At 39.4% G+C, this 12691-nt stretch overlaps 1 protein-coding gene across 1 annotated transcript in view; it reads right to left on the minus strand.

Moving 5' to 3' along the window:
- Positions 1-12691, minus strand: part of nrg2b (neuregulin 2b) — a gene marked incomplete at its 3' end in the record, with an annotated part of 66963 nt that overhangs the window by 1921 nt on the left and 52351 nt on the right. Inside the window, exons 7-10 of the mRNA XM_080466366.1 lie at positions 9895-9997; positions 8882-9011; positions 7486-7613; positions 5094-5309 (exon numbers count right to left, since the gene is read on the minus strand). Of these exons, the coding sequence (XP_080322492.1) occupies positions 5094-5309; positions 7486-7613; positions 8882-9011; positions 9895-9997 (577 nt within the window). The remainder of the gene's footprint in view (positions 1-5093; positions 5310-7485; positions 7614-8881; positions 9012-9894; positions 9998-12691) is intronic.

Consider the following 12691-nt stretch of genomic DNA (forward strand, 5'->3'; position numbering starts at 1 on the left):
GCTTTTCTTGACAGAATCTTACGAGAAACTACTTATGAAATTATATTAATTAATGCCAATTCATCAAAATATATAATTTGTAAATTGGAATTATTGTATGAATATTTGATTTAGTGGTACTTAGCTGATCAGTGCAGTCAGTTAGTCTGCAGGACATATCCTGACTGCAGTCACAGGTTAATTACTATTCTTGTTCCAGTTACACCATGAAGACAAAATGACATTTCATCAAAAGGTACAAGTACAAATCAGGGAGGACATACCAAAAAATCTCCTCCTGGAGTCCAATAAATACTCGAATAAGAAAAGTAAGGAATGTCCTTCCCAAATGAAAATGGGCTGAGAGCAGGCTGTCCTGACAAACTGAGGGCTGATGCAAGAGGTGACACTAAAGGTCCAAGTAATACAAGAAAAGAAGGTGCATATCGTCCAACAAAATCAATATTGTGTTGATACAGTTCATCACAGCTAAATGTAGATGTGAGATGCGGAAGTCGCAAAACATATCTTGTATGTAACCCATATTCCAGTGTTTTGTATGGAGGTAGATCCAGGCCAAAACGTTTTGATCTTCAATTTAGAAAAAGGTGTATGAAAAGTTTTTTGGCTTTACATATAATTTAATATCAGCTCTGGAATTCTTTTGATGAAATCCTATTATTTTCATTTTTCACTCTTAAATATATTTTTTCAAATGTAGGTGTGTTTTTTTTCAGTTGCAGGTTTAATGTTTTCAGATTTGGATCTTATTTTTTTCACATTCAAATCACGTTTTCACGTAAAAAATTTTTTTTTTAGCTTTCAGATCATATTTTTTCAGGTTCAAACTTTTGTCCTTGTTCTGGCATAGGGAAATATATATATAAAAATATATATTTAAGAGTGAAAAATTAACATAAAGGATTTTATTCAAAGAATTCCAGAGCTGAATCAAAATTCTATATAAGATAAAAAATAACTTTTATTTTTATTTTGAACAAAGTGTTTTTAATTTTTCAAAATTGAAGATCAAACCTTGAACATTCAGTTTAAAAAATTTTTTTTTCAATCTATTTTTTTTCCCAAATGAACAAACCTTTTGGCCCGGCTCTCGCTCATTGTTGAAGTATGTTTACCACTCATACATAAAGTGTAGCATTAAGTCATTGGGTGGCACTCCTTCCAATGACAAACTAACTTCGAGAAAAACCTGGTTTAAAGGTTAGATGAAAACATTTTTACAACTTTTCTCAGCTTATGTATATGCACACAATTTTTTGGTAACTTGTCACTGAATTACATAATTGAATATCGTAAAGTTTGAATGAAGTTATTGTAATTTGCCTCTCACGGCCCACCTGTAGAACCTCCGGGGCTGACCACTTTGAGAATCCCTGTTTAGAGCAATGGTTCCCATCCTGATGTCGGGCCCACCAGAGATCACAGATGAGGCTCGAGCCTTTGATTACTCTCAAGTTGAAATGATTACATTTGCATATGTGAAAGGAGGATAATTATAACGGTCTACTTCAGACCTGCAAAAGTTCTTATTGCTTTTCTTCTGAAGGCTCCTGCTTTAGTGTGTTTGTCAGAGGAGATGTGTTCCATCAGTTTTTGGCTTCACAGTGATCTTTTCCAAAATCAAAGGTGGGAGAGAAAGGTAGTCTATTGTCTTAATTTAAGGAAATCTGGAGGGCTTCAAGGAAAACCACTGATTTAGGGGAAAACCCATAATTGAACATCAATACGAACCAACCACCACTGTGAATCATGGTGGTGGCAGCGTCATGCTGTGCTAGGCTTGTCAGCAGCATCCAGTTAGCCAATCATCTTTTTTCTACCACTTCACACTATTTAGGGTCGCAGAGGGCCGAGCTGATCCGGCTGATCCTGGCTGACTATGAGGTCACACCCAGGACCGGTTGCCTGTCCATCACATGACAAACACACAGACAGACACGCTCACATTCACACCGACGGGCATTTTAAGAGTAACCAATAAGCCTCAAAGACATGTTTTGGACTGTGGGAGGAGACCTGGAGTACGCTGAGTAAACCCATGCTCAGGGAGAACATGCAAACTCTAAACACTAAAAGACCTCCTGGACCCGACTTTAGGAGGGTAACTTCTCACTATGAGGCTAACCACTACACCACTCTTCACAGCGGCAGTTCCAGGGTAAATCAACAACGTTTGTGCAGCAGGCTGCACTATATTCCTCTACCTCTCAGCCTGTGTCCCTCCACCCTGTCTGCTGCGTATCTGAGAGGAGGACGAGGAGGAGATAAGAGGACAGGGGACACAGAAGCACCAAGCACACTGAGGACCGAGAGAGCACAGGCGGTGAGGAGAGGGCTTCTTTTTTTTTTCACCAAAAAACTTCCTCACCTCCATGCTCAGTAAGGCACTGTGTTTTTTTTTTTAACTTTGGTTGGAGATTACTGCTGTTTCCTTTCGGTGTAGTTTTGCTTTGGTAGTTTATTGGGAATTATTATTATTATTATTTATTGGGTAGTCTTTCGTTCCGTTTTGTTTTTCATTAGTTCATGTTTGTGCCTCTTGTTTAACACATAAATAAAGCTTTGTTACAAATCATTATCTTCAGTGTGGTGTCCTTCATATGTTGCAGCCTCCTTCCCAAATGAAACAGGATTTCCCATTTCTTCTGGTTGCATAATGCCGACACATTCTGGAAGCTGACTTGATTCCGTTTAAAAAAGAAATACTACTTTGGGATTTCTTTTTCTAGTTAGACAATGACCCAAACTATGCAAGCACACAAATGGATTAAAATAAAACAAGTCAGCTTCCTGGACTTGGAGTGTAAAAGTCCAGAACTCACTCCCTAAGACGGGTCCATCTCCCCAGATGGCCTTTAAGAAAAGCTTCAAGTATCCCTCTCTAGTTTTAGATTTACCCAAATATTACAGTGAAGCCAAACACTGCCACCACATTCATGACAGCAAACTGCATTTATCCAGCTCTAAATGGGGGAAACTGCACTGCTCTGCTACGATAACTTCTATTACAGAACAGACAAAGGTACACTAGACGTTTAGATGAGGTCGTGACTAATTCAGAGGGGTATGTAAGCAGAGGTGAGATGCACTTCTCTGATACAGATAGACCTTAAGTATCAGTAGCTGTGCAGTCACTTTGTCAGCATGCCTCGTCCATCTGTTTTCTACACCACTCGTCCACTTCAGGGCTGGAAGCAGCTCTGGTTTGTGCCGAGCATGAGCAGGAGGTTACCAGTCAGTCACCAGACTAACACCACGTCCTTTTTAAGAAGGCGGTCAGAAGAATTTGAACTTTCAGCTCAAAGCATATCATGACTCAACAGAAAACGGAAACAATCAACAAGACTGGCCCTGACAAACTGTTCATCTTCTAGCAATCACAAAATGAATATTTTCACTTATAAACATCAGTGCAACAGCCCAACAAATGCTATTAATCTTAAATGATTCAGACGGTTATTTAGGATAACATCTCTCCAGGTGATTCATTATGTCCAATGAGACAATGCTTTCCTAAAACCTTTCTGTGGAGGTGTCGCAACATAAAGCCTGCGGACCAAAAACAGCCCGCAAAAGGCTTCAATCCGGCCGAACCACCAAGCAAATTACAAAAATGTCAAAGAAGACGTTGATTCTTCTTTTTAAAGAAGCAGACACAACACAACACTGAGACCTGAGCTGTGATATTAGTGATGTGGCCATGAAAGCTAGCAAACTAGCATTAGCCTAAAGGTCATGCTGTCAGGGTGAGTTTGTAAAAACATGCATAATACAACAGATATAGAAGAAGGATTTTGGAAAATTCACTGTATTTTGCACCGTAAGGTTTCATAAAATTTTTCTTCATGTTGCGAATGTACTCATTTTCCGTAGTAATTGTTTGGTTTGGCAAAAATGTACACATGTTCCTCACGTCTACTCTGCGCTGCAAAAAAGACTGCTTTACTTGATAAAGAAGCTTCATAGTCCTAAACACTAATATTGGTGCTTTTCATTAAACAATATGAGAAAATCAGGAGAAATAGTAGTCCAGGAACACGCTTCTTATCTGCAACTGTGCACAACAATGTCTGCAGCCTGACAGACCTTCTGCAAGAGGAAACATGCAAACTCCAAAGAGAGGCTGCAGCCAGCTGGCTCAGGTCCGTCCTCCGTGTTGACTCTCCACCCACTCAGTCGCTCTCAAGAATATATAAAAAAAATATATAAAAATTACCGTCCATGTGCTTCTGCAGACACAAGAAGTGTATAACTGCTGCACTGTGCTGCGTTACACTTCACTGTTACTGTATGCAGCAGCAAGAGACTTGAAAACATAAAAAGAAGCACTAATGGGAAATTAATAGCAAGTGAATGCTGTGTATACATCATTATTGGATGATGTATACACAAAATAAATTTGCTATGAAGTAAGTTATCGTTTTAGTATTGTGGCTAGCTTGCGCCTCAAAGTAATAATATTCCCGGTTCGATTCCTGGTTTCTGTGTGGAGTTTGCATGTTCTCCTCATGAATTGATTGGATTGATTTACTCTAAATATCCAGTCATTGTGAATGTGTGTATTATTTTTTTGACTCTGTGTACTGATCTGTTCAAGGTGCAACCAGCTAGGCTCAACTCCAGGATATGGAGGATGAGTGGATAATCAATAAGCGATGTGTAGTGAATCTAATATGCTAAAATTCACATTTAAGTTAAACTTTTCTATTTCAAGCAACATATGTAAAGTTAAATTATTAATTTAAAAGTTAGACATTATTGGTAAGTGTAGGAAACCATTAAAACAGAGAGTTTCACTAACTAATGACTGGACTGAATCATCAATACAAACAATAAATCATACTATTTCTCTCACTATGGCCTCATAAATGTGTCAATATAGACCTGATTTCAATGTCAAAATCATCAGTATTTATATTAAAATGTATTACGACTCAAAATGTTCCTGACAATCATCTGCCACTAGGGGCTGCCAGAGTAAAGAAGCCTGCAGTGACAGAAAAACACACAACAAGGAAAAATCCTGCTGACACATGAAGCAGCAACCCCTCCGGCTCTCCTCCATCCTAACACCACCACCACCCTGCCCTTACCTGTCACTGTGAGGTGAGTCTCGTAGAGAGTCGTAGGAGTCCCCGTACTGCATCCCCGGGCCCGACGTGTCCATGCAGCCCCAGTGGGCGGCCCTCCTCGCCATGCACGCCGGGCTGCTGCACTTACTGGTTCCCACTGAGCTGGAGAGCCCACCTGACTGGCAGTCTGAGTTCATGCTGTCTGTTCGCTCCATGCTCCGCGTCTGCTCCTCGTGTCTGCAGGAGTGGGAGTGGACAGGACCAGTTAGAAAGGTTAGAGCAGCACTGCGGAGGCTGGACGCCGCTGACACTGGGGGATTACTGCGGAGGGAGAATGAACCATACAGTGTGTTGAAGTCACTTAAAGCGCTATCAGATGATGATTGTGATGGAAGTCTTGGCCCAGAACTCGTCTGTATTGGCGTGTTTGCTGACCTTATATGCCACTACCCGTGTCCTCATGTTACCTCACATAAAACTGAATCCAGTGATTTCCACGAGCTGTAGAGACTTTAAGACTTTAAAGTGGTAAGAAAAAAATGCAATACCATTAGACTGATGCTCAGTTCCAACATATACAGTACATAAAGCTAAGGTATACTGTCCTTAGTTGATAAGTGCAAAATATAACTTTCGATTTTTATGAATATACTGACTCAAAAGACTCCATTATGTGGCCGAGGGCAGCTAACACAGTCACTGATACATCAGTTCAGAATGAATCCAAAACTCTACAACTGGTCCTTTTCACAAGCTCATAGGAAAAAATGCAGGAACATCTAAAAATAGACAAATAAATACATGGAAGAAGCAGCCACATGTTAATGGTGTGTTCATTGAGAAGTTGGGAAAGTCCCACTTCCCAATGGGAAAATGCATCTTAATTTCAGCTGGTCGAAGTAAAATTTCTGAACTGGGAAACTGAAAGGTTTAGCCCCAAGAATCAGGTCTGAGCTTTCTATGTCAGCGGCTTTAAAACACTCCCTTTAACCACTTCAGTGACATAACAAAGCTTTATTGCAAATGTTATAACAGTTAATGTCAGCAACACAAAGAAATCACTGGACAAACTGTGCTGAAATGTAGTGTGAAAATAAGACCCTGTTAACATGACGTGTCAAGTGAAAATGCATCGTTTTTGTGTTTTCATTTCAGAAAAGTTTGACGTTGACACAACAATAGCAGTACATGGATATTCGTATGAACAGGTGAACAAGTTGGATTGCTATTCCGGGTGACTCAACTATAAAGCTGTCAACTCGCAGGAGAATATGGACTGGGAGTCAACATTGTTCTTAGTGTGCATCTACTGAACATGTACAACTAGTTACTATGGCCAAGGTGTACATGTGCAGGAGCAGCATTTCAGAAAAGTTTTGTTTTCCCCCGAATGTTTTCAGAAAGTTCCTCCTTTTCAAAAAGTTGCATTTTCAGTGGCTCGGGGCACTAATGTAGTATAAACGGTCACCCAAAGCACAAGGAGAGTTTTCTGTTTTCGCTTGAAAACTTAAATCATTTCATACCTCTTGATCTAAAGTTCATCACCCTCCATGTGATGACGGGCTTGTGTGTATTTTTTGAACTCCTGGGGGCGGCCATGTTTCTAGCTTGTTAACGTGTGAATGTCCGTAGTGGGAAATGGGCCTTCCCACCTAACTATTCCAGTTCCTAATTGCATGAACTCGGCATAACTGCAGTCCCTGTTTAACAAAAACTGAAGGATGCTCAGAATTTGTCCTCCTTGCATATTGACTGTGGATATGATCTTCAACAATAAGCAGTGTTAATACATCATTTTTAAGAAGAATGGTGTGAATATACTAAAGTATTACAGGCATTGCTACTGGCATTAATACATTAATACTGTTCTACACCTTTTGTGTTACTGCAGGTGTGTAAAGGCCTGTGTGCAAACAGTGCTGGAATCAAAAGGGGCGATACTACTCTCTCTGTACTACTACTCGTTTCTGTGTATGGTTAGTGTTGATATTGTTAGTTCATAAAATCTCGCCAGGGTTCTGGTTTCAGACATGGAATATAAACTGGATCTAAAGCCAGATGGGGTCATTATCGCAGGTTTCATGATAAATGATCAGTTTATATCAATACTACATATGTTACAGACTTTCACTGTGGAGCGCTCTGTGTGTGTGTGTGTGTGTGTGTGTGTGTGTGTGTGTGTGTGTGTGTGTGTGTGTGTGTGTGTGTGTGTGTGTGTGTGTGTGTGTGTGTGTGTGTGTGTGTGTTCAACTGTTGTTTTTATAAAATGATCTGGAAAACAGAGAAAAAAAGTAGTTCTCAGGTACTTTTGACGGTTGTCTTAGATGTCCAGTAAAGAGCTTCTCTGTGTCTTCTCTTCTGAGACCAGCTATATGAAGATAAATAAAAACATTCACGGATGTGTGGGCTCTACCTGGAAGCATGTGAAGCAGTGGTGGAGTGGTGGGAGCGGGTTGATATTCGACTGCCTGGATAGTTGCCTGCACCCTCGGCTCCGTGGCTGATCACACACTCCGTGGTGGGGACACTCTTGGAGATGTACCGCAAAGTAAACACAGGTAGTATAGGTTAGTTTTTCGTCTCAATTCCAATTTAAAGGTAAAGCAAAAACACAGATGATAAAATGGGTTGAGAAAGTCTCCTTTTGGAGGCGGATCTGCTCTGAAGACTGAAATACGATTATTGGCAGAGTTACAAAGCTGAACAAACTCCATCAGAGACGCTACCTTTAAGGACAAAGGAGCCAGCAGGGGAGGCTGACACCAGGCTCACAGTTTTTTTTTTCTTTCTGTTCTTACTTACAAATTCATGAACATCTAAAGGTATTCTGGACATTTTGACAGCAAAATCCTATTAATAGGGTGGTTACTGTAGCAAGAAAAAGTATGCAAACCCTTTGATTTTTCATCATTTTTCACCTTTTGAGTGACCCAGTCAGAGCCCAGTCAGAGCCCACACCTGAATATGATGATGAATGAGCTAAATGAGCCCTTTACAGAAGATACCCAGAGAACATGGATGAACAAAAAGGAGAGTCACTCACTTTCATTCAATTTTTACTCACTGCTCTGTTCATTTTTGTCTTGAATAAACCGTGAAATATTTGAATTGTTTGTCAATTTGTTTGTCCGTACTGTGACATAAATGCAGATCCCTTTATATTCTATGACAAAATTCATACATAAATGTAGGACGTGACAATGGTCACTATTGGATTGAATTTAAATACATGCAAGGAGCTTTGAACAAAAAACAATTCAACTCTTCTGTTGTTTGATTTCTAGCATCCTAATTGTTACTTTTATACTCAACATCACTTGAGATGCTAGAAAAAAAGACATTTACTTAAAAGCACAAGATGTAAAAATGTAGGTAATTATTTTTTTGGTGCATTAGGTGGCAGTGATAAGTTACTACAGTGGCCACTTTGTCTTCTGTCCAGCTCTTTTGAGTTAAACTTAAATCAATATGTTTGTTTTCAAGTTAGTAATTCCAATGAGATCAAACTTCTGATATTTTTCTTATTGGAAAGAGGGCAACAGGGTGCTGTATTAATGAGTTGATTATTTTGCTAACTTGAGTAGTAGTACATACAGCACAACACATAGACATCAATGAAACAGCATCCCGACTGCTGTTATACCTTATTAGTTTGTGTTTAAACCAGGAATGTCAAACACGTCTTAGTTCAGGCGCCATATACGGCCCAACTTCATCTTGAGGGGGCTGGACCAGTAAAATAGTGCCATAATGGTATTTATATTTAAACTTGACCTTTAAACTTAATCTTGATTTAATCTTGAACTCACATCGACCATGGGGATCTCCTCTGGACCGAGTCCCGGGTGGTTTGGGCCGTTGGGCATCATGCTGTTGGGCTGCTCCACACACTGGTTCTGGTTTTGGTGCAGATGACTGTGCATCTTCTTCCTCTGCTTCCTGGAAGAGAGGCCATCATGAGGAAACGACAGGTGAAGCTTTCTTCATCTTCAATGTAAATGTTCTTTAAATGATCTATATCATCCACCTCCTTGACTGTCACTACATCTTTTACTGGAACTTCATGTTTTGATTTAAATTTGGCTCTTTAATCTCAATAAATGATCTGGATTAGAGCTCCTACAAAATATCAAGCAATAAATATATGACGAGGCACAGTCGGGATAAATTTATGTGATAACAAGTATATAAACGTCCGATACTTTAGCATTGAGCCAACATCATAACTTTACGTATGATAAAGAGAGAAAATAAATCAGTACATTTATTTAACATTTACAACAAAGTTCAGCCTCATTTTTTCAATGTTTTGCTCATTCTGGTCACATACGAACCACACATTTACAGTTTTGTCAGCAAATTCTCAAATCACAATTAGAAAATCTAAAAAATAACTCATAATTGACATGTGACCACTTAATGGAGTTAATATAAGCTTCACCGGGAGCATTCACACATGCACATGTTCGTATCAAAAGCACAATTATTTCATGTATAATAATATATCAGTGGAAAAGTATGTCTGGTTACAGTGACTTTCAGCATATTGAGTAAAAAGAAATTCACGACTTTAGCTTAATCTGATTTAGACTATGAATACGCTCCATTCAAATAAATAATTGTCATTATTTCATGACTTCACTCTACTCTACATGGGAAAAGGATCTCAGTACTCTCTCCCCAGCTGCATTACAAGCAGATAAAGCAGCTAATTACCCCAGTTTCTTCCCCCCCCCCCCCCCCTCTTCTGCAGGAGGTTAATTTGGAGGTTTAGAGTCTTTCATAAATAGGAAAGTCATTTATCTCTCCTTCAAAGACATACTCAGTTTTGCAGTAGGCCACCACACAAACGATGCCAACCACTAACAACGCCACACAGATGCCTGTGATCGTCAGCACCCGCCTCTGGTAGAGCTCCTCCGCCTCTGTGGATACACACACACACACACACACACACACACACACACACACACACACACACACACACACACACACACACACACACACACACACACACACACACACACACACACACATGCAGACACGTGCGCACACACACATCCGTGTATTATAGACATCATGAAATACACATGCGCAGACAACACACACACACACGCGCGCGCACACACACACACACACACACGCACATACAGTGTGAGTGCGACTCTATTGATGACAACTACAAACAGAGTTTTCTCACTATTATCTGCTCTCATCCTGTCCCCTGTGCTGTCTGTACTACAACTTTATCACATCACATGTCTCACAGAGGTAACTGTACTGCAGTTCTACAACAACAAATTATACACTCTGGTAAACAGCATGATCAGAAGCAGAGATGTGCTGTAGTCCTACATCCTGACACAGACTTCCTGCTGTCCCTGAACAACTGTGTCTACAATGGGGATGGTGGGGTGTGGTGCTACAGATGACACTGGACGGGGTATGACTGCATGCCTGTATGGATGGAGGAACCAAACACAAGTTGTCCAGATGAAGAAAGAGGAAAAGATTAACAAAAAACATTGTTCAAAGTGTTAACGCCACAATGGCCTGAGAGGTTACGATAGAATAAGGTATTCACATAGCTCATCATAGCTCTCACTAAGCTGATTTGATATTTATCCACGTAGTTGTTTTGAAAGTAATTGTCAGTATCTCTTCGCCCTGTGTAGGTCTGGTTTTAGATGCATTCTCAACTTAAAACATCAGGACTGACATGTTAGCTACAATTTATGAATAAACTGTTTTTTTTCTATCAACTTTAAAGGTTATTCAGCACCTATTTCCTGCTAGTTGGCATAATCACTTCCTCCACATGTGCTGAGTGACACAAACCCAAGCTCGTCAGATCAGAGGCTGGGATGTATTCAGATAATTAACTGCTTTTTTGAACATATAATCTCAGGGTTACCCTCACGCATTCACCTATCGGTGTTATATCTTTAACAGTGATATCAGCTTTGGTTTGATTTGGCATCAGATCGGAGGTGAATGGTGCTATTGCACATCAATAAACCTTTATAAATAGATCCAAAATGACTCTGTCTGCTGATCACAATTAATTTGATTCACCATCTTTATATAAAGATATCACCTTAAACACTTTCAAGCTACGTTTCGATCTCATTACTTGTTGATTCAGAGACTACATGGTTAAACAGCTGGATTTCTTTATTTTTTGTAAATTATAAAACTTTATTTAGAGAAGAGTACTGCTCTATAGTTGACACTCTTAATTCAACTCAACAGTGTGTTACACTTATTCTGTGTTCTGAGCTGCAAAGTGGAAATTGAACATGAACAACTTTGTTTTCAAGATGGCTGAAGCAGTGTGGGAAAAAAAATTGTATAAACAGGGTTTGTTATTTTTAAAACACATATCAGTGTATTTTGATCATCTGGATTCATGTATACCCAGAACGACTTTCCTGGGATTCACGAAAGTTGCAATATTGTGATTTAACAGAATTAAAGAGTTGATCTATTTATTAACATAAGAAACAATCTAACTTTATACAATTGCACTCAAAAAGTGTACTATTCAGCTATTGCAATGTTTCAACTATATTAATGGAAATCAATGTGTTTCAAACTTTGCATTTTGGAATTTTCCTGTTCGCCAACAATCATGAGAGATGATTTTCTCCTTTTTCAATAGCAAAGCAAAGATCTCTAATCTGAAAAACTTCAACCCTGTCAAATCAGCTGCACATCCTAACCTGAAAAGAAGAGTGAGCTGCACTCTGGAGGAGGTGCAATAGAAAACATCAAATCATCAACTATGTTTGAGCCAACTATGGTCCGTTCCAGTTGCTTCAAACTTGTTGGTTTTAATGCTGCAGAATCTTGGCAATAAAAGACCTCTCAGTTGTTGTCCCTGAGGGTAAACTCAGGGCAACTTCAACGACTCCAAAAAGTTTGTTTTCAAGACGGTTGATATGTTAGTATAAACTGTTTCCATGTTTTCACTGCACACAGATCTGGAGGAGTAGATATGCTATTCTAATAAAAACATTATCAAAATAATCTTTACTCAAAGCAAAAACAGCTTTAATAAACAACGTCCATGTCACTTTTTGAGTAGCAGGGTTGTGATTGGAGAATTAGAACTCTACAAACTGTTTTTTCTGAGGAAGAAAGGAGATTATTAGTCAGGAATCTTGAGGTTGAATACGAATGAAACAAATTATTATGTTTGTGGCGTTGGAGAGAAGATATATTAATCTATCGTCATTGTGTATTATGCTTTATTCAGTTATATGTTTTGTTCGCAGATCACCTTCTATTATCTATTATAAATAACCTGAACACACTGTTTAATATATTACTGTATTGTCTCTTCATACATATTGTTCAAACTCTCGCTCTTCAAATAACAATGCAGTGAACATTGTATTTATTTAATGCAGGTTTTTTAACCATACAGACTTGGATCACATTCCACCTCATCACGTTCAGAGGTCTCAAACGCAGCCCTGCATGTTTTTCCATGTCTCCCAGCCCTGAATGTCCTGATGGTTCATCACCACATTCAGCACAAAGCCAGACGACAAGCTGCTCATTGCAATCAGCTGTGTGGAAGCAGGGAGACATTGAAAACATGCAGGGCTGCGGCC

Source organism: Lipophrys pholis, assembly GCF_963383615.2.
Source record: "Lipophrys pholis genome assembly, chromosome: 6".
Classification (NCBI taxonomy): domain Eukaryota; kingdom Metazoa; phylum Chordata; class Actinopteri; order Blenniiformes; family Blenniidae; genus Lipophrys; species Lipophrys pholis.